This window comes from Camelus ferus, chromosome X, assembly GCF_009834535.1.
Source record: "Camelus ferus isolate YT-003-E chromosome X, BCGSAC_Cfer_1.0, whole genome shotgun sequence".
NCBI classification, from domain to species: Eukaryota; Metazoa; Chordata; class Mammalia; order Artiodactyla; family Camelidae; genus Camelus; species Camelus ferus.
Window position 1 is genome coordinate 28,856,314 of NC_045732.1, and position 23,582 is coordinate 28,879,895.

The following is a 23,582-nucleotide window of genomic DNA, read 5'->3' on the forward strand; positions in this document are numbered from 1 at the left end:
TTTCCCTGATGATTAGCGATGCTGAACTTATTTTCATATGTCTCTTGGCCATGTCTATGTCTTTTTTGGAAAAATGTCTATTTAGGTCCTCTGCTCATTATTTTAATTGGGCTGTTTGTTTTGATGTTGAGTTATATGAGGTCTTTGTATATTTTGGATATTAACCCCTTATCAGATATATCATTTGCAAATATCTTCTCCTATTAAGTAGGCTGCCTTTTTTGTTGAGAATTTCCTTCACTGTGCAAACACTTTTTAGTTTATTTTTGCTTTTATTACTCTTGCCTGAGGGGGCAGATCTCCAAAATTGCTAAGACCCGGTATCAAAGAGCACACTGCCTATGTTTTCTTCTAGGAGTTTGATGATTTCAAGCCTTGCATTTAAGTCTTTAATCTATTTTGGAGTTTACTTTTCTATATGGTGTGAGAAAGTAGCCCAGTTTGATTCTTTTGCATGTACCTCTCCAATTTTTCCAACACCATGCCTGATGTCTTAATAATGAATTTCCTCGTACATTTTGAAATTTTCCCTTCCAGTGTCATCTTCCACTAAGCCATTAGCCTTAGTCAGCAGGTGGACAGTCGCTTGTTTCCCAGCACCCCTGCACGAGCGGGAGAGCAGCCCCTGGCCCTGGCTCCAAGCACCAATGCTATTCCTTGTCCTACACAAAACATTTTGGATCCCTTTTCCTCTGCAGGAGTCAGCTCGTAGCCACCACTCCTGCTCCCTGACACATACAGAAAAGTGAACCAGAACCCATCCTGCTTGTGGCCTCAAATCCTGCTCGGTCATGCATTTCTGTTTCTGTCCACATCGACACTATCCTCTGTTTGAGTTAGCCTGTGTTGTTTTGGTTTTCTCTTTTTACCTTTTGCCTGTTACCCTCTCTTAGGAACACAGATGATTTTTAAAATGCAGACTCACCACCTCTGCTGATACGATATTTACCTCTTTTTCATCACCAAGAAAATTCTTTTTTCCTCTCCCTTCCTCCAGCATGTGATTCATCTATACCTGACATTTAAACAACTCTAGGTCCCTGTTTTCATTATCAGTGAAAAGGAACTGGGACACATGATCCTTCCATTGTTTTGAAACTTTAAACTCATATTAAACTGCTTAAATTTGTCCCACTCTTTCTAGTTGGAAAATGTTTCTTAGGAGTGGAAGATGCTGAAACAAAATAGTGGTTGAGTACTTCTGCCTTCGCTCTGATATCTGTGTACTATCTTCACCAAGCTGTGCTTCTCCGTTTCCTTGGTCATCTTCTTTTTCTAAATATTATTTCACAAAACAAAACTCTCTTGGGGGCCTTTAATATGATTATGAACTTGAGCTTACTCTGGATTTGAGAATTCCATGTTCTGTATTCTCTCACTAGGATGAAGTACCCTAAGCCAGGGTACTTGTCTGTCTTGTTCACCACTCCATCCCAGAGGCTGACATGCAGTAGACACTCAATAATGAATATTGTTTACATACCAAATACTATGTGATGCCATTTTTGTCTATTTAAATATGCACTTCAAAGAAGGTTCCTTGTATCTTTTTTTTAACCTATTTTTATTGAGTTATAGTCATTTTACAATGTTGTGTCAAATTCCAGTGTAGAGCACAATTTTTCAGTTATACATGAACATATATATATTCATTGTCACATGGTTCCTTGTATCTTTAAATGTTCTTTATTCCATCTCTTACTTGGTATGATTTATGATTATAGTGTTAATATTTTCTTTTTTGAGTTTTTCATTCCTTTTGAGGCAGATATTCCATTTGAGGTATAAGCCTGATTTATTAATTAATTGTTTTTGCATAACAATATTACCACAAATGTAAGCAGATTAAAACCACACCCATTTACTATCTCACTGTTTCCATGGATCAGGAGTCCAGACAAAGCTTAGCTGATTCCTGTCCTCATGGTCTCACAAGGCTGCAGTCTCCTCTGAGGCTCCATCTGCTTCTAGGCTCATTTAGATTATTGACCAAATTTAGTTCCTTGTGGTTGTAGGACTGAGGGTTTCAGTTTCTTGCCACCAGTCAGCCAGAGGCTGCCCTCAGTTCCTAGAGGCCACCTGCAGTTCCTTCCCATGTGATGACTGCTAACATGGCCCTTTGTTTCTTTAAAGCCAGCAAGGGAGGGAGAGAGTCCAGGAAACAGGTGCAATAATCTTATGCAATGTAATCATATATACATCATCACATACATCTTGTCCTTTGACATGACCTACTGGTTAGAAGCAAGTCAGAGATCTCATGTCGCTCATGGAGAAGGGATCTCAGAAGAGGATGCACAGCAGGAGGCAAGGATCATGGAGGCCACCTTAATTAAGGATCTGTCTGCCGCAGTATATATATTTATGGACTTTTGTAATGTACTTTCTTGGAAAGTATACTTTCTGAGCAATAAGTGCTTTTAATTTTAATTCCCTAACTTGTTACTGAAGTATTAATGATACAGATTACATTTCAAAAATAATGCTTCCCCAGTTCAGCACTATGCTCCTGTTCTCATTCTATGCAATTAAAAATGCTATAGAGTTAGATTTTGCATTTGTAATCTTATACAAATTAAGTACAGTATAAATTATATATGTAGTGATACTGCTTTAACATACACAAAACTATGTTTACTGTGCCTAATGTTTGATTTTAAGCAGTTGAAGGATAACATTAATTTTATGTAATTTTTCTCGACAATTACTGATTTTAACCATAACAGCCTTGTAAGATATGATTCCCCTGCATCCTGAAATATCTGCTTACATCCTGATACTGTGCATGGTAGTGGCATTCATGTCAAGGAGCTTTTTGGGAAAAGTATGTTTGCCAGCTATGACATCACATCCGATCTACTTGATTATTTTTTAATCTAATCTTTGCATAGCCTGTTTCTTAGCCTGTTTCTTAGCCTTTCACTCTCCAGGCTATCTGTCCAAGTTTTGAATAATTTATTTCTCTTGTCCTGTTATCACTGAACTTACTTCTTTTTACCCTCTCATTTCTATTATGTCTTTGTTAGAGAACAACTACGAGGCTTCTGTGTAACTTTCCCAGAAGATCGTGACTTTGAATAAGGGTTGATTCATATTTGTAGATGATGAGCTAAAGTACTGAATCTTTCTTTTTAGGATATAAATGACAGCAGCTTATTTGATAGCAAGTAGACAGTCATCTTCTATCTATCATTTTAGGTTTCCATTCCTGTACTCTTTTTCCTGCCCATCTTCAAAGCATTGTATCATCTTCCACTTTATGTCCTGCCTCTGGATTCAGAAGACTACATCTTTTGTGAATTTGGAGGTTTCTCTTATTTTTATTAATTTTTTAAAGGCTATACCAAGTATTATATCCTGATGCCAAAATTATATACTTCTTTCAGATGAGTGTTTTTAATTACCCTTAATTTTTTAATGTTGAATCTATTCATTCAACAACAAAACACTCCTGTATACTCCTGATGGCCAAACTTAAATATAAGTTTCTTCTGGAACCTTGACAGTGGCTTTGTGTTTTTCCCCTTTTGTTTTAATCTAAATAATGCCTTTTGGTTCTCAGCCAGTTACTTTTAATGAAAACCCTGATTTTCCTTTTTCTGAAATCAAATTGCTTCCGCTCAAAAAAAAGTTTAAGCATGTAACATCCTGGCCTTTTCAGTGGAAATGACGTACACCAGCATTTTGTTCCCCTAAATATAAAGTTTTTCTAGCTGATAGCCACAGGACCGCTCTACTGGACTTCTAGCTCAGTGGCTTTTTTTTCCAATGGCTTTTTAAAATTCACAATTTACTCACCTAAAACTATTGAACATATACACATTCCTGGTTAGATGCCGTGTAGGACCAGTGTCTTTTTGAGAGTATAAGAATAAAGGATATCTGTTTTTCCAGTTATATCTAGAACTGTGTTATCCAAAATAATATGGTAGCCACTAGCCAAATGTGACTGTTGAGCACTTGAAATATGGCTAGGCTGGATTGAGATGTGCTGTAAGTGTAAAATATATACCCAATTTCAAAGACCTAGTAGAATATATGTATATATACACATATACTCTCTATTATTATATATATAATCTTCATTTTTATATTGATCACATTGCAGTCATAATATTTTCAATATATTGGGTTAAGCAAAATATATTACAATTAATCTAACCTTTTTTTAATATGGTAACTAGAAAATTTAAATTACATATGTGGCTCACATATTTCTGTTAAACACCACTGGGTCTAGAATATCTTACATATTTAGCAATCTTTGGCAACTACTGTCTCTGAATTTTTTGCTTCCAAATAATGTTTAAGAGTTGAATTGTTATCTCCGTAGGCAAAAAGTTTACTTAGTTCTCCCTCATGATCCCATTATGTACGTAAATATTTAATATATCGAAGTTAGGAAGTGTATTAAGAACTTCCTTTTTGGGAGGAAGCATTGGGTTGGAATTCCTTGTCAGGAATTTGCTGAATTATCTTTGTCCCATTTTTAAAGCCTGGTTATATTCACACAGCAATGTCAAATCTGTTCCTCAAATAACTTTTTATAGCTGAAAAGCCACTGTATAAAAAGAACAACTGTATTGTTCTGCCAGCTTTGCAGTAGCATATATTGACTTATTTTCAGAGCAGCTGTGAATGGTAGACAGTATCAACATACTCAGCATCTAGTTTGTTTACGTCATGAAAACTGACAGCAGGAAGTAGCACCCATTTGTAATTCAATGAATGGAATTGGGGACAGAGAGGCAGGCAACATATAAGAAGCATTCTGCTTCCTACACTTAATACCACCTGAGGTTTGGGTTTGGGGTGACTTTGTGGAAGTAATTTACATTAATAATCTCTATGAAAGAAACATCAGAACCAAAAACCTTTTTTTGGAATTCCTAATAGTTTGTGCTGATACTCTTTGCCCTCAAGATCTTTTTATAAACAGCTTTATTAAGATGTAATTCTCATGTCACGTGATTGATTTGCCCATTTAAAGTGTATAATTCAATGTTTTTTTTTTTAGTATATTCACAGAGTTGTACAGCTATCACCACAATCTAACTTTACAACATTCTTATCACCCCAAAGAATAATCCCATCATCCCACCCCTAGGCAACCACTGATCTACTCTTTGTCTGTATGGATTTGCTTATTCTGGACATTTGGTATAAATGGAGTCATACAATCTATAGTCTTTTGTGACTGGCTTCTTTCACTTAGTATAATGTTTTCAAAGTTCATCTGTGTTGCAACAAAATTTCATTCCTTTTCATGGCCAAGTAATTTTCCATTGTGTGGCTATACTACATTTTTTTAATCATACATCAGTCAATGGAATTGGCTGATACTTTTTTTTAACGTTTAAAGAATTGATGATGCTGATATTTACATTCAATAAGAACCTCCCAGATACTCATATTGAGCCTCATGGTAGTTTGTTTAGGTAAGCTTTGTTACAGTCACTACTGTGATATAGGTGAATAAATGGAGGCTCAGAAAGCCTAACCAATTTGCCTAAGGTCACATAGCAATTAGAAACTAGAACTCAGACTCAAGTCTGGTTCATCTGACTCCAAATTGTATGTTTTATTCCGTATTACTGTAGCCATACAACCCCTCCCCCACATCCCATGGTGATCTTGTTGTTAAGAATAATTACTTTGTAGTTAGCTTTTCTGCTAAGATTTTGTTGCTGTTGCTTGATTTCATATACTGTTGGATATGGGAAATGGGCTTGAAAAAAACTTAATGTGACTTCTCCCAATAACTTTGTGGATAAGACGGGAATGTATTCTGGGTAATAATATACCTCAGTAGTTTATTAACAGATAGAACAATTGTTCAAGAGGCAAACTGCTGAACACCAACAGGGACAGGTCCAAGGGTATGTTATGCTTGAGGGCTCGCTTCTCTGTCTCATGACAAGTTTCTATAATGACCTAGATAAAACTATTTGTTAGGAGGCCTAATTTATGATATTTGTAGAAGTCCCCAAGTTGAAGGGTTTTTTTTGACAAATTTTAAAATTTTATCCATCTGGTAGTGTCATACACAGAGAATATGATCAATAAAAACTTTTTATAGTGATAACATATATTCTCTCTCGGATTCCTTTTTTCCGTAGGGTTCTGTAGCTATAGCTGGTGCTGTTATTCGCTGGCTAAGAGACAATCTTGGAATTATAAAGACCTCAGAGGAAATTGGTGAGTATGTTCTAACAAAGGGTTAGAATCTAAATAATGAAAAATTTTAACATTTTTACCTTTGTAATCTTTTAGTACTTGTGCTTTGCCCCATATGTGACATTAAACTACTTGGATCCCTATTATGAGTTTGAATTATACATGAAAGACTGTTTTGTGAGGATTTATAAAGCAACGGACTGACATAATTAGTGGTGGTTACTAATAAACTGGCTAGGTAAGGCATAAAAATTACCCAAGTATAAAACTGAACACAAAAGATTGCCAGACTCTGCAGTTAAATTTATCTGATGAGAAAATGTTTTAACTCTTAGAGTGAGCATTAAAACTCCAGTATGTATAATTTAAGCATTAATATGGCTATTTTCAGTCAATGGATAATTATTTTGAACTCCCCTTCCCGCTCATTCATCTACGTCTTTAATTTTGCCTGAAGGTGAGACAATCAGAAACACATTTCTGATTAGGGACACACTGGAGGCTACTTTATCTACTAATCAGCAACCTTCAAAATAGTGGAGAGGAGCTAAAATACCTTAACAAAACTAATCCAGTTTGTTATTTCTGGGACTGGGGTACATTTTTACTGGAGGATATTCAATGTGGGAAATTTGGTTCTGTTGCCCCTCGCATCCTGTCATAATTAGGAACATTTTGCTTTACTAATGAATAGAAAACCCAAAGCTCTGTCCTCATTTTTTAAACACGTGTGTTTATTGACTGAAGTAAGTAGATATTGGAGTGATTCTTGGGTTTTTTTGTTTGTTTGTTTTTGTTAGAAAAACTTGCTAAAGAAGTAGGTACTTCTTATGGCTGCTATTTCGTCCCAGCGTTTTCAGGCCTATATGCACCTTATTGGGAGCCCAGTGCCAGAGGGTAAGAATTGAAAGTAAGGTATGCTTTTGTTGGTCTTGATTTATTTACAGCATTGGCTAATAACTTACTGGGTAACAGTTTCCTATCTATTTTCAAATGATTTTTTTTAATGGAGGTCCTGGGGATCGAACCCAGGACCTCATGCATGCTAAGCATGCGCTCTACCACTTGAGCTATACCCTCCCCCCTCAAATGATTTTTAAGTGTTGAAGATATCTTTTCTACTTGGAGAGTGTAATTTCAGAGCCTTTACACTCCAAGAAGTTATAAATCATCTGACAACAAGCCCCCACCATATCCACATTCATGTTAGTGTTAATATCTTTTACCTTCAAGATACCAGCAAGTTATATATCAAGAGGACATAGTGTAGATGAATACTGATGAATACTATAAAAATACCAATATAAAATAAAATATTACTATACATATCATCTATGCAGCTGGATCATGAACTTTTTCATATGTGGATGCAGGATTGTAGACTATAAGGACTTTTCAAGCTATTTAATGTTTATGTCCAGTTTTGGTTTATTTAATGTCCATTTTTTCCCCTGCACATTTCTTTCTACCAAAATCAACCTTTCCATATTCAGGACATCTTCAATTGACTTGTTTATTCCACTCTGATCTTAAGAATCTTTGTGTGTATTTTTAGGATTATCTGTGGGCTCACTCAGTTCACCAATAAATGCCATATTGCTTTTGCTGCGTTAGAAGCTGTTTGTTTCCAGACCCGAGAGGTAATAAATATGGGCCTTTTTCTTGTACTTAATCCACTTTTATTGCTCTTAAACAAATTGTATATTAAAGCCAGAAATTTATTTAAAGCACAATAAATGTAATAATTAATCAAAATTAAGCCTGTCTAAACATTAATCTAATAAATGTAAGTTTTTGTTCTTTTTCCAGCTGTTATTACCTTCTGAGTTCCTGTTAGCTGCCAAGTACCAAGCATTTTACATTTAGGGGTATGCTGAATGGTAGATTAACCAAAGGGAATAATAGCGCAAACAAAGGCATCATGGCAGAAAATCAGGGTGCAAAATAGAGTTGTTTGGCTTGGCTGGATGTAGGGCTGAGTGGAGAGGTGTGGTGAGAGAAAACGTTGGTTGTAACCAGATCAAGGAGGACTTGGAAGATCAGCATAAGAAATCCAAATTTTTATTCTGTAGGCTTTGGGGTGCTCTTGAGCATTTTTGAAAGAAGATTGCTGTTTTCAGAGATGTTACTATGAAGTACTTTAATTCTGTTCATTGCATTGGTTAATTTCAGATTTTGGACGCCATGAACCGCGACTGTGGAATTCCACTCAGCCATTTGCAGGTAGACGGAGGAATGACGAACAACAAAATTCTTATGCAGCTCCAAGCAGACATTCTATATATCCCAGTAGGTCAGTAAGCCTTCATGCCTTTAAATTCCAAGAGTAATGTTTCCTTCTGAAGAATTGTTTTTTTAGGCATATGTGAGTTCAGAGATACTGATGTAGCTCTCTCCCTTCAGTGAAACCCTCAATGCCAGAAACAACTGCCCTGGGAGCTGCCATGGCAGCAGGGGCTGCAGAAGGAGTTGGCGTTTGGAGTCTTGAACCTGAGGATTTGTCAGCTGTCACGATGGAGCGGTTTGAACCTCAGATCAACGCTGAGGGTACATTTTAAGAATGAAACACTTAGGAGGGAAGGAGGATGAGGAAGGGAGGGTGACAGTGAGGGAATGGAGGAGGATGGGGAGGTAGTGGTGGAGGATGGCAGAATAAAGGAAGAGGAAGGAGAAAGATAAAAATGAGATGTTTAAAGAATGGTACACGGTGAAAAGTGAGTTTGCCTTTCTGTTTATCCATAAATTAAGAAACTAAATAAAATAGCAAATGCTGCTGTTTGAGATTTGGCTACTAAACTTATTGAGCTACACTGAATGAGTGTGAATGAGAGAAGTAGTTCCTTATTTTAAGAAAAAACTTCTAAAATCACTTTTTTCTTTTTTTAACATTTACTTCTACTGTTTACAGGCCTTTCATGTAGGAGGGCAACACTGCCTCACTATCAGTTCTAGTTTGTTAGCATAGGCTTTTGTTTTTCTTTTTTTTTTCCTAGTAAGAGATTTATTTAGAGAGATATACACTGCGGAGGGTAGTTAACTAAAGAAGTAAAGGGAGATAGACACTTCATAGGTAGAATGCAGACCTCACAGAAGGAGAGAGAGCGAGAAAGAGGATGGATTCCCAGGAATTGGGCCACCACCCTCTCTCTTGACCTTCCATGGTTAGCTTCAGAACTGTCATGGCACTTGTGGGTGTGCCATTCACCAGGCTAGTACATTGCAATATGTATAATAAAGATCCAGGTCCACTGGAGGTGGAATCTCCTGCCATTTGGGGCCTCCAGGTCTATTGGGAGTTGATAGTGTAGCCCTTTTTGAAAATGAGAAGGGAGATGTATTGGCCACCAACCCCTCATGTCTACACTGGATCATATTTGGTGCCAGTGGCCAGTTTTAGCATATGATCAGCTGGGCTAAGAGACATTCTGATAACTTTTAAGCACAGCAGGGCTAGCCCAACAAATGCAGCAGCAATTTAAATAAATGAGCATTAAATATCTGGTTCACTGTCCTAACAAACTAAGTTAAGCCGCAAGCTCCTACTGCTACCTTTATTGAAATATTGTGGTGCGTCTCTGAAATTGAATTCAATGTGAGTACAAAAGTAAGGTTTTATGTATTGAACTTGGTTTTTAAACTTTTTAAAAACCTATGTATAAAATAGTGTCAAAGTGGATTTTGAGCTATTGGCAAATAAGCTTTCAAATGCATTTTTGTTTAATTTTCTGGAGCACTATGCCAGTGCTTCTGAATTTTATTCATTCTTTTCTAAATACAAGAAAATGAATTATAGTATCAGTAATTTTATAGTCAGTGTACCATGTACCTTGATGTAGAAATATATTTCAAAATCTGATATTCTATCTGTAATTCATTCTTAAATTTGCCATATTGGATAACATGAAGTTCAAAAAAATCAAGTTTTGATTTTTCTGAAATAAAAAAATATGAAAATTCTGAAGAAAACCAACTCCTTAACAAGCAAATAATATTCAGAGCAAGTATTTGGCCATCAGATACTAGTCGACTCTTCTTTTAAATTAAAAAAAATTTTTTTTATTTTTGAGGAGGAGAGGTAATTAGGTTTATTTAATGGAGGTACTGGGGATTGAACCCAGTACCTCGTGCATGCTAAGCATGTGCCCTCCCACTGAGCTATACCCTTCCCCCAATCCCACTGTTAAAGCAGGGAATTTTTGTGCAGAGTTAAGGACTACTGTTGTGTAAGGAGAGCTATCTTTGCCATTTTTTAAGGCCTATCTCAGAATTGATCATTTACATCTGTTGTCCTTCCTTTCAGGAGCCCTTCGCGCTCCCCACAACACACACACACACGCGCATGGGCGATTGGGCACCCTGATGTAGATAGTTCATTCTTCCAGTGCATGTTTGTTTAGACCCAAGTAAAGGCCAAAAACTGTCCGGACTTGGGGATGTAGAGATGAATGAACTGAAGTCCTTGCTCCTTGGGAGACTCATGTATATTGAGACAGGTAGACACAACCAAGAAAATTCCCCGTGGTAGCTGCTATCCTGAGGTCTGTGTTAGGTGCTTTGGGAAGATGGAGGAGGGGCCAGAAGTGTAGGGCACGGGAAAGCTTCCTGCTGCAACTGATATCTAATGGGTGTTGCAGGCTTCGGGTGCTGTGGAAGGCCGGGAGGCCTGAGAGAAGGGCAGCTTCATGCATGTTTCCTCCCTGTCATTAGGAGGAGTACAGTGTGCATGGACACACCAGGGCCCATTCTTGTTTAGTCCTCTTGTTGTGGATTTCCACCTTTAAAGACATCCCATCTGACAGGAATGCAATTTGAATCATGTTAAAAATCAATATTTGTTCAATCCTGTGGCTGGACCCACAATAATTCTCCTTCTAGTCTTTCTACATTATAGTATACGTCTCGCCATATCTAAGCTCCTCCACCTCCAAAAAAAGACAACAGATCCAGTAGGATTCCCCTTTCTACTTCATGACCACTTGCTTGTGGCCTGGTCTTGGCAGGCAGCCTGTCTCACAATCTCCCTTCACTCTGCTGACTGTGCTGAACTTGCCTCCAACTTCCAAGCAAGCGTCTCTCCCACTCACTGGCACTCACTAGCGAATGAACTCTCCCAAATCTGAGTCCTGATAAAGCTCAATGTCAGCTTAATACGTATAACTATTTGTCAAGGATGCTGAGTGAACATTAAGTGTGGTACATCTCACTAAAGTACCTTTCTTGTGTGTGTTTTTTTAACCTCCTCTTTCTAGAAAGTGAAATTCGTTATTCTACGTGGAAGAAAGCTGTGATGAAGTCAATGGGTTGGGTTACAACTCAGTCTTCGGAAAGTGGTAAAAATGTTTTTATTATTATTTCCACTTTGTCTTAGTATGTTAAATAGCTTATTTAAGTATCTGACCATTTATACTAGCAAGGCTGCTTTGAAGACAAGCATTATCATAGGCTCATAGTTTCTAACATTTTGAAAACGCTTTGAAAACATTTTGAAAAGTTCTAAACATAAAATATAAATTATCACGTTGATATATATACTTTATTCTGTATCCTGCTCCATCTTTCCTTATTAGTTTACTCCTACTACTTCAATTGATAACATAGTTTTCTGAAAGTAAACTTATTTTTAGTTTCTTCTTAATGGAAAAAAAAATCAACTACACTTTTTTTCCCCCTCTTCGTGTCTTTCTTTGCCTTTTTGGGGGGCTGTCTTCATGACTTCAACTAACTGAAAGCTGTATTCATGTCAGATCCTATTTCACTGTTGCCTAGTTTGATTTCTGACTTCTTAATGAGTGTATTTTATGAGAATTCATTGGAATCAGAGGAAGAAAAGTACCAAATGTAGTAAATTAGAAATGTCATAATTAGGAAATGCCCTTGGCAGAAAGTAGAGGACTATTTTTCATTTGCTTAGGTGGGAAGGTATTTGGCTTAAGTAAAACCATTTAGTTGTAAACAGCCCTGAGCAGTCTTTAATATGCCTTTGATATTTAAACGGCTTAAACATGCCTTTAGTTTGATGTAATATTTTAATTCTTTACTAAATGTAAGATTTGGAACATAATGAGTGGGACAATGGCCAATATGTTAAAGCATATACTTTAATGGAGAAGAGCTTATAAATGAAAAATAACCTGCCTTCCCACCCCTAAGTGAGTATAGAACCGCTTTTAGTTTATCTGGCTTCTAGGAGAAGCTTCTGGGATCATCTATTACCGCAGATCACTGTGATCTGTATTTTCAGTCTCAGATGTTCCTACTTGCTTAATATCCATTTTCTTTAAATGTTTTGTTCTGAGACTCACTTTTCTAAGAGGGTGGCAAAGCCTTTCTTGCTAAGACTGTGCAATTTTGAGACCCTTTATAGTCTAACTTCTCAGTCGTAGGTATTTTTGTAGCACAGTGCTTGTTGCTATGCAAGATATAACAAACATGCACTCTGATTTATTTTGTGATTGCCCTTAATTAATGGCTAATGAAAATTTGAGTTATGTGATTCTTTGGCTAGTTGGATCTTTTTAAATGGTGCAATTCTCCCTGAGTCGTTGTCCCCCTCCCACCCCCGCCCCAACCCTCAGTGCCACACACACTTCTCCTTACTAACAATTGAGGATATAATTTTAATTGCAAAATTCCCACAAAACCAATTGATCCTTTTCTCTTTGCCTACCTTACTGTCAGTGAATTTTAAGAGAAGAAGTTGTTAGAAGAAAATTACATGATTTCTTTTGGTTTCTGCTATCAGCATTGATGATAAAATTATTTGATTTTTTTTTTGAGAGCTTTAGATTTTTCAGACTTTGTTTTTGTTTCAATTAGACAACAATGGATTTAAACCAAAATTTGAAAAAAAAAAGCTTTGAGTAAATTTATGAAAAGCACTCTAGTGTATATTTTGAGTCTCTAAACTGTACACAGAATAATAATATTCAATTAGTGAAATGCTAATTGTATTCCTTAAGCAATATAAGCTATATGATATAACTGTATGCTGTATCAACAAACTATATGATGATAGCAATAGAGACAGAATCCTATTCTAATCATCTTGAATGGATATTCAAATTGCTACAGCACTCCTTAAAGTGCTTTAATTTATAGGATGAATATAATGCTGGCTTAATTTCCAAAGCACTTTGCCAATTTTGAAGCAGTCATATTTATTTTCTTATTTGTAACTGTATTTGAATGTATTGTAAAGAATTTTTAAAATATGTTCAATGTGTTTAAAATATAGTAGAGGTGATTGGGGGGTTGATATTTTTTGGAGAGAGCTAATCATAAATGATGGCTTCTTGGCTTTATATGAAACCCAACAAAACATTTTTTCAGAGTATTTAATATTCTAGAGAAATAATTTTAAATTTAAGAAAAGTGTGTGTGTGTGTATATATATAATATATAAATAAATATATAAATACATATATAAATATATAAATACATATATAAAATACATATGTACAAAGGAAGGGATTCCAAGAGAATTTAAGTTAGAAAATAATGAAACAGCCGTGTTCTCAGGCAATATCTTAAGATGTAGACTAATACAATTAGTTTTTAAATTATAGTAATACTAATATTCAAGTGTATTTCCTTATACACCAAGTTCATTTTAAAAAGAAAATAAAACTAATAGGGTTTGAAATTAATTTTCAGTAGACTAATATAACTCTTCTCTGATAGCCAAAGGATCTCTAATTTGCATTTGAATTTGGAGGAATTGGATTGCTCATGTAATATCTTTTGGGGAAGAATCAAGAAAGCTAAAATCAACAGCCTCCCAAAAAGTTCTCCATCAGCTTTCTTTGGCTTTGCCAGTGGAAGGCTTATGTTGGTCTATATGCATTATGTTCTTGACTACTTGTGGCATGCTATCTGTATTGTTTGTTAATTGTCATAAGCCTTCAATATTGATTGTTTTTGATTTGAAGTAATAACTCTTTGCTAGCTTTTATGAATATACTATTTTTATAACTTTGTTTTGCTATCATGTGATTCTTAACACAAATATTGTAATTATGTGTCTCTCTTTTGGTTTGCTTGACTGGAATTCCCTCCCACTTGGATGACCACAGGTGACCCTAGTATCTTCTGTAGTCTACCCTTGGGCTTTTTTATAGTGAGTAGCATGGTAATGTTAATCGGAGCAAGGTACCTCTCAGGTCAGTTCCTCTTTAAATCAGACAATTGTATTAGTTAGCATTAATGTATTTGTGTATAACTCAGCAGAAAGTTTTCAGTGTTTTTCCTTCTTCCTGTTCTTGGAACCTGGAAAATCCATTAAAGATCTAATTAGTTAGACCAGTTATTCTTTGGGGCAGTCACAATTAAGGACTGTGACTCTGCTTAATCTCTTTTATTTTTAGTAGATAATGATTTCTTTGAGGGACTGCATTCGGCTGTCAGCTGCAGCAGTCAGCAAAAGTGAAAGAATTTCTGTTAATGCTTAAATGAAAGGACTTTCAGAGTGAGAGGTGAAATTTAAAGTACAGTATTTGACGGGGGGACGGTATAGCTCAATGGTAGAGAGCGTGATTAGCATGCACGAGGTCCTGGGTTTAATCGCCAGTACCGCCATTAAAAATTTTTTTTTAAATATAGTATTTGAAATCAGTTAAATTGGCTTACAACTGTATATATGCTGTTTTTCATACTTTTGAAAATCTGCTAGAGAAATCTTAATATTTGAATTCGCCAGAGTATGTCAGCAGAGTTTCTGTAAAACTCTAAAACTGGGGAAAATTTAGTCACTTTTATCTTAGTTAAAAGAATATATTTTGTGAACTGAAGTTTTTTTTAATTATTGCTGAAATAAATTGGGATTGAAATTCAAAATTACTAGTTTTGAATATTGATTTCTGAATATTCTTATAAGAGTAAAATTGCTCAGTATGTTATAAAACATGTTACATAAACTGTAGTAATTTAAATACAATAATTATTTTTGAAAGATTATCTAATGATAGCTCAATTTTTCTTCAAATTAATAGCATAAATGGAAATCATGTATTTCATATGTTGCCAAGAAAGTGAAACGTTTAAAAAATCTTCCTAATTAGGGAAAGAGTTAAATTATATCTTTTAATAAATTAGAAGATGACCTGGGTTTAAAATGTAAAATTTTTTATTGATGGGGGAACATCTCTTTATAGAAATCTGACAAGCATTAATCAACGCAGCACCATCACCAAAGTGCTATATATAAATATGGAATGAAAGTTATTTAACATCAACAGAAATGAAATGAAAATTATTTACATCAGCAGAACATTAAATTATCTTTTAATTAATGATGCAATTTCGGTTACTTGCATGAGAATTTAAAACTAGATTACCTTTTCCTGTATTCTTCATATTCTTGATAAATTTGTTCACATCTTCTGCTTTCATAATAACCACACTTTATGTTGGTATTAGTGCTTTACACCTTACAAAGCTCTTCTGTATACATAAATATATACAGAATTAGCTAATGCCAATTTCCTTCTGCTTCTTGGGAATGTTTGGTGGAAGAGTCCAAATATTCCCTAGAAGAACTGTAATTTAAATTTTATTTTTTAAAACTTAAATGCTGTTTTCAGAAAAGTTCTGTTATTTTTTTTCTTTATCCTGAGTTTTTGGCTGCATACTGATGGTGTGGAAAAGGAAAGAAAAAAACATTGCAGCTGAATGTTTTCACTGATTTTTTTTTCCTTCTGTTTCCCCTTTGATACCATTATAAAACAAAAAGTCCTGGTCTAAGCTAAAGGATACTTTAAGTGTCCAAAGTCCTAGGCCTCCAAAATGGTTATAGTTACCATCTTTAGGCTCTCTCTTGGTAACATATGCTGAGATTTGAGAAAAATGGGTATGGCTTGCCTTGGTAAACAGCAGTAGTGTTTATTTGCTAATTTTAGAATTGGCCCAGTTAATATTTGTTGCATTTTAACTGTGAAGCAATATTTAGGAACCATACGGAATCTCTAGCTCAGTAAATAACTGAATAGTCTTCATTGCTTTAATGCCTGAATTGCATGTATGTTGTTATTGACATATATGACTCTTGTCCTCTGTTTTAGGTATGCCATAAATAATACGAACTCATGGATCCCAAAGATGCGAGCTCTTTTACCTAACGAGAATCCAGCGATTCTGTCTCTTAATGTGATGACACTATTCATAGACTCTGATTTTATTTATAAGCCACTTGCTGCATGACCCTCCAAGTACATCTGTGGCTTGAAATAAAGAAAATGCAGCAGAAAGAATGCTATAGAAACATTTGGTGTGTTTTTTAATATCAGTAAAGATTGGACCAGCCACCTTTGGGGCTGACCCCCTCCTTTGCCATCATTTCCTGCGTCATTCCCTCTAAAATCTAGGAACAATTAAGATCCTGTCCATTGGAATCTTTTTTCAAAGATATTCAAACTCTGATGGGCCAGGATTTGATACCTGCACTACACACACTTGATTAAGGGGTTATTACTAACCAGCTAAAAATGAGTGACTTTTTGTTTGTTTCTTTTTAACAACCCCCCCCCCACAAAGGCCTCTTTTCTATTTATGAGAGAGACCCCCACAACATCATTCAGTGAATATTTAAATGGATACCTCTACTAAATTCTTAAAGTGGAAATTTAATACTCTCACAGCTGAGGTATTTTTCTGAAAAGTATTTGCCAAAAACTGAAAATTCTTACATTTTACATGATCTCACTGGTTACACTGAATTACAATCTGGATCTTATAGGGAAGGACACTTTTTTCCTTTTCTTTTTCCCATTTCTCCTTTTTATATTTTTTATTTTACATGTATAATGTATATGTCTATGTATTTTATATACTGCGGGTAGCCCATTTATAAATTAAGAGCACATTATATTCAGTAGGTTATAATGGAGCTGGTCTTAAGTGGACCACTATGTGTATAAATATTTCAGGGGAAACAGCTGTATACATTTTTGGGCAATGGTTATGCATATTATTTACCAAGAGAAACTTTTTCTTAAAGAGCCAACATTTAAAATTCAAGTATATGTTCTATGTCAATAAAAGAAAATGTACTTTATTGTGACTATAATTTCTTAGACTTTACTTTTATATACTATATTTTTAAAAAGACTGTGGATTAATACTACAGTGAATATTGTTTTCAAACACAAGCACTAGTCCATATAAAGTTATTTTCCTTTGCCATAGTTTTAGACATATATAGGGTTCTTTTGAGGGGATGTCAAATTAGGTTAAAAATGTCAGTAGAAAAAAAAAGCCAAGAATCTCTTTTTATCCAAGTATGCTATCAATTGCTGATAAGCAATCGTAATTTCTACTTGAGATGACAGAATTATCTCTGCTTATTGTCATATTACAGCTGAAGAAGTGTTTTACTGTTAGAAATGGCTTCTCATGAAACCAAGAATTTCTAAAAAAATTTAATAGTATGTGTTAGAAAAACTTACCTGGTCTAGTTTCTTAATGTCAATTTTAAAAATATCTGAAAATTAATTTCTGTTTACTACAGATAAGAAAACACTGCCTCCTAATTCTTCAGTCAGTGCTGAAATGGGAAAATATTATATATTAATATAAAAGCTTTTGTTTTATTTGGAGTTTATGGTAGCTTACATTTGCAGTTCTGATTATGCTGTTTCTAAATTATTGAATCTGCTGGGTTTTATTGATACATTCCAGTGACATAAGTAGTATAGAAAAGTACTGTGAAATTATTACTTCGTAGCAAGGATACTTCTAAACATAATTATGTTTCTACAAAGGTAGGTTGAGTTAATGTAAATAATTGTGAAAATCACTGTTCAAATAATTTTAAGATTATGTTAACTTTCTATAAGTTGCAATATTTATAAATGTTTGAAATTGTATGCATTGATACTGAATGATAAATTTACTTAAAATAAATTGGCCCTCATTCTTACTTGCATTTCTCATTTACAGACTAGAACTTAGATCAAAGTTAAATTGAGAAAGATGTTTCAGGAAGCATGAAACTCAGCTGTTAGCACTTGATCAGGCACACTCTGAAGAATTAACCAACACCGGAAGAAGTAGTTTCTGGAATGATGAGCACCTTACTCATTCAATTAGAAAAGACGACACTGTCCCATCTCAGCATCGAGAAAATACCCTGGCAAGGTCAGCAGCCATTTTCAATAGGGGCTTGCGGTCATAGCCAACCTTGACCTACTGGTTCTACTCTGCTTTCCTTCTACCTGGGATAGTCATTGGAGTCAAATATGCCATTGTTCTCAGAATTCAAAGCCCAACAGCTCAATCTTTTGTACTCCAAGTAATCAGTAACATAAGCAATGCATACTTGCTTCTGCGATGATATCTTAGAATTTTTTAGTGTGTTTCTTTTGAAATGCCTAAAGCTCAGTTCTTTGGCTTATGAGTGTTTTGTATCGTGTCAGAATGAAGAATGATGGCTATTTAGGAAGAACCACCAAACAAAAGATGTCATAGCATAGAAACTAACAGCATTGACAGTCGAGTAAGCAGTATTTACCTCATAATGTCTACCTGATAGTAAATAAGTGCAAAAATTACTATTTTTATAGCTTTAATGAAGTGTAATTGATGTACAGAAAACTGCACATATTTAATGTATATAATTTGATCAGTTGGAACATATGCATATACCCATTATCCTGTCACCACAATCAAGGTAATAAAAATATCCATCACCTCCAGAAGTCTTGTGTCTCGTTGCTTTTTGTGGGTGTATGTGTTAAGATTGCTTAATGTGACATATACTGTCTTAACAAAATTTGAAGTGCACAGTACCGTATTGTTAACTGTAGGCACTATGTTCTATAGCAGATCTCTAGAACTTATTTGTCTTGTTTAACTGTAATTTTATAGCCATTGAACAACTCTGCATTTCCCCTTCACCCCAGACCCTGCTAACCACCAATCTACTTTCTGTTGCTATGAATTTGACTTTTTAGATTCCACACGTAAGGTAAGTTCACGCCGTATTTGTCTTTTGGTAAGTTCATGCCGTATTTGTCTTTCTGTGTCTGGTTTATTTCACTTAGCATAATGTCTGTCAGATCTATTGATGTCCCAAATAGTAGGGTTTCCTGGTTTTTTAAGGATGAATAAGATTCCATTGTATGTATGTACCACATTCTCTTTATCCATTCATCTGTCAATGGATATTTCAGTTCTTCCCACATCTTGGCTATTGTGAATAATGCTGCAAGGAAATGTAGATATCTCTTCAAGATCCTGATTTCAGTTCTTCTGGATGTATACCAAGAAGTGGGATTGCTGGATCATAGGGTAGTTCTATTTTTAATTTTTTAAGGAAACTCCATATTGTTTTCCATAATGGCTGCACCATTTTACATTCCCACCAACAGTGTACAAGGGTTCCAAAATTTATTTTTTAGCTAGAACTTTATAATAGCTTGTTTTAATTAATCATATTTAAATAATGAAATTTACTTGATCCATTGTTCTTGTAACCTAACAATTCATAAGATTACATAATAGATAATTAGTGGAAAACTGAGTGACTTTTAAAACCCATCTGATTGCTACTTTGTCTGTACTTTATAGGTACATATCTTAGTTCTGTTCGTATGATAAAGTGTAAAATGTGCTAAATATCATAGACAAAAAACTCACAAGTATTCCCAGAGATTTCCCTGTCATCGGATTTGGTGAAAATGACCTATTAAATTTGGGGACTATAAACATACATTCTGAGAAGCAGAAGAGAGGTTAAAAACAAGTTTCTCAGCTAGATGATCTTTATTTACCAGTTTTCATCCTACTTCAGGTAACTAATTCTACCTGACAGCATAATACTTGAGGATGACAATAATATTTTGTTTTCAAAAGCAGCCTCGGGCTTTTTTCAGTTTTCCTGTGTAGTATTAAAGTTAAGTAGTTTCTTTTATTCCTCATTATTAAACCTGGTATTACTTACCTCATTGGTTGCTTATTATTATATGACTAGTTTACAAGTGGATTTCATAAATGATTTCAAATCATTTAAATCATCCCCAAAATATTCATCAAAGGGAGACTGGCAAAATTAACTGTGGTACAGCCACACTATAGGAAATCTGTAGCTTTAGGGAGGAGGGTACATATTATAGTTCAGTGATAGAGCGTGTGCTTACCATGCACAAGGTCCTGGGTTCAAGCCCCAGGACCGCCATTAAAAAAATTAATAAACAAACCTAATAATAAACCTAAAATAAATAAAAATAAATTTAAAGAAAATGTGTAGCTTTAGAAAAGAATGAGGATGCTGTCTAGAAACATGAAAACATATCTGGGATAAGTGAAAAACACAAGGTGCAGAAGAGTGCATAAGTTTCTATTTTAAACAAAGAAAACTAGGATGTTTGCCCATGCTGGAAGGACACATAAAGAAGTTATAAATAGTGTTGAGTTATTGGAACAGAAAGCAGTGATATTGGGTATATGGAAGACAGAGGTGGCAAAAAACTTTCACATATATATATTTTTATATATATATATATATACACACACACACATATATAAATTGCTAGTAGGTATAATACTGAACCATGTTAATATATTAACTATTTACAAAACTAAGTCTAATTTTGAGCCTAACTTCAGAGGCCATTGTACATGAATGTTCATGGCAGCATTATACATAATAGCCAAAAAGAGGAAACAACCCAATGTCTATTAACTGATGAATGGAGAAGTGAAAGCTGGCATGTCCGTACAATGGAATATTATTCAGGTATAAAAATGATTAAAGAATGGATACGTGCTACAGCACGGATGAACCTTGAAAACTACGCCAAAAAAGTAATATACAAAAAGCCACATTTATGAAGCCAAATTATATGAAGTGTCCAGGATAGACAAATCTATGGAGACGAAAAGTAGATTAGTGGCTGCCACAGTCTGGAGAGAGGGCAAATGGGAAGTGACTGCTAATGAATACATGGTTTCTTTGGGGGTGATTGCACAACTTTGTGAATATACTAAAAACCACTGACTTTTAAACTTTAAAGGAATACATTTATGGTATATGAGTTACATCTCAATAAAAGTGTAATTTTAATTTGCATTTATGTAAAATATATACGACCAGTCCCTGACAGCATGTGAACTTGTAGTCCCTGAAATGAGCCCTCTGAAGGAAATAAATTTTATCTGCTCCTTGAAAAATAAAGGTTAATAAATTTATCTCCTTTTTAACTTCACTCTCACTGTTTTTTTAGTATCTAATATTGGAAATAAATGCTTTAGTCATTAATACTATGAAAGATGGTGAAACAGGATCTGGGCTTCCCCTTTTCATGATCTGTCCAATAGAATATACTGATATTAAAGGATGCAGCTAACTCGTTTTCCCCAAAGACTTGATAAATGAGGAGGCAGTCTTCTGAACGTATTAAGCAAAATATATTACCATAATTGCCAATAACTTGACTTTTCCCTCAGTGGAATCTTTTAACTATGCTGTTCCTTAATTTTCTTGAAGGTTTAATTTCATCTGTTTATCATCTTTCTCCCCAAACTCATTTTAAACCTTCAGCCTTTAATTAATTTACCACCACATCTTTTTCTTTACTACAGAGTTTATAGTAGGAAACAATAGGGTACATATTTTCAGTATAACCTCATGTGAGTATAAGAGAGATTCTTCACATTTTCTGTTAAGTAAGTACATGTAGAATAAACAAAACCAGAGCTATTCTTCTCTCTGTGGATTATAGATAATAAAAATTATTGTAGGGAAATTTTTGCAAAGTCTCTAGTGTGTATATGTGTTCATCAGAGACACAAGGTGCCTTCCTCTCCCTCTCAGCTAGGCCTGGACAACATGTAATTTTTGATAATCCAAAACCTATGTAACACACAGGGCTTAGTATGCTCTGAAGCCTGTTGCTGCTTATTACTGTTTCCTAATTGACTTCGACAACTGTGTTTGACTGATGGAACTGCACTCGTAACTGCATGGGCCTCCCAGAAAGAAGATTGCCTTTCAAAGCTAAGAAGAGAAAATCCTCAGTTCTTACTGGTTTCCAGTTTCTTGCCTTGAGCCAAGCAACTGTGTAGTTCAAGCCTGTGTCCCACTCCTGGAACAACTGGCAAAGGTACAAATGTCTATATAGGTTTCTTTAATCTGATTGTAGTAGACAGGATTTCAAACTTAATTTTTTCGGGTTTTTTTTAATTGAGTTATACTTTGGACATTGTAATGCCAATATTAAGTGATGATAACATGGGCAGATGCTTAACTTTCTGCTGAAATGTCTCAAAAATCCAATCACATTTTATTAATGAGTACTGTACAAGATTCCCCAATCATTTCAAAGTCCATCACTCATAGTCTAAAATCTTTTATCTGCTTGCTTAAGGGCATGTGGCGTAGAATCTAGGGACTGATTCCTAGACTGATAGCCCCTAGGTGGCACTGTTTTCCACACAGGCTTTTCTGTCTTCTCAGGTCTTCTTCCCATCAGCGTGTATTGCAGAAGTGGCTAGGGTACTTGTTTTAGGTAATCATAATTACCTGAAAGCATAGTAGTGATCATGGGAAATCTGGGATGCCCTAATGGTAGGATCATAAAAACCAGCAGCTTAAGCAAAATCATTAATCCCTTTACACTTTCCTGCAGCTTTGATTTTCCTTAGACTTTAGCTCACTGTAAAAGATAATTTCCTTCACAATCTATAATTTAATATTTAACAATTATTTAAAATCAAATATCTCTGCTAATTACACACTATACACTCCCCTGAATTTATTCATCATAAAGATCTTTATGGTTAACAACCTACTTTTTTATTTTTTATTTTGGGGGGAGGTAACTAGGTTTCTATGCCCTCCCCAACCTATTTCTTTAAAAAAGCTTTTTTTCAACACTTCTGTTCTTCGTTGACTCTTGAGGATGTCATAGTAGAATCAACCAATTCCAAGGCAAAATTGCACACCCATCATTTTCCTCAATACCAAGCAAATTATTTTTTATTCTTTATTATTTTTGGTCTCATCTGTTTGGTTATAGAAAACTATAAAGAAGTAATCTCTTTATTACAATCCAGAAATATTAGCAAATCAAGATAAAATTATGTTAATTGTACCTGATGCTGATACTATCATTATTGTCTCAATACCAAGCAAGTCTTTTAAAAACTCCATTATTGTCATTAACTTCTTATGCATTGAGCTTTATAGTTATTAAGAAAATATTTTTTATTACTATAGACCATCAGCACTTTGATCATATGTTCTAAGCATCATAAGCAATTTAGCATCCAAATATAATAAAACATAACCGGAAAATGGTGAATAACCTAATTTATAGAGTACTTTATTTACATTTTCCCCATACAATTGTATGAGACAGAGAGTATACTTTGAAAAAACAATTACAATAGATTCATCAACGTTAATAAGCTAC

General features: G+C 34.8%; 1 protein-coding gene across 9 annotated transcripts in view; it reads left to right on the forward strand.

The window, feature by feature from the left end:
- The window catches only part of GK (glycerol kinase), a 69,480-nt gene extending 50,790 nt beyond the window's left edge, over nt 1–18,690 (forward strand). For 4 of the 9 annotated variants that reach the window (XM_032476036.1, XM_032476038.1, XM_032476039.1 and 1 more), the window contains 8 exons: nt 6,120–6,198; nt 6,978–7,074; nt 7,733–7,817; nt 8,350–8,470; nt 8,581–8,724; nt 11,427–11,507; nt 14,250–14,336; nt 16,233–18,690. In XM_032476036.1, the coding sequence (XP_032331927.1) occupies nt 6,120–6,198; nt 6,978–7,074; nt 7,733–7,817; nt 8,350–8,470; nt 8,581–8,724; nt 11,427–11,507; nt 14,250–14,336; nt 16,233–16,243 (705 nt within the window). In that variant the 3' untranslated portion in view covers nt 16,244–18,690. The remainder of the gene's footprint in view (nt 1–6,119; nt 6,199–6,977; nt 7,075–7,732; nt 7,818–8,349; nt 8,471–8,580; nt 8,725–11,426; nt 11,508–14,249; nt 14,337–16,232) is intronic. The other 5 variants (XM_032476040.1, XM_032476042.1, XM_032476043.1 and 2 more) reach the window with 3 other exon arrangements.
- Nucleotides 18,691–23,582: the final 4,892 nt, after the last annotated feature.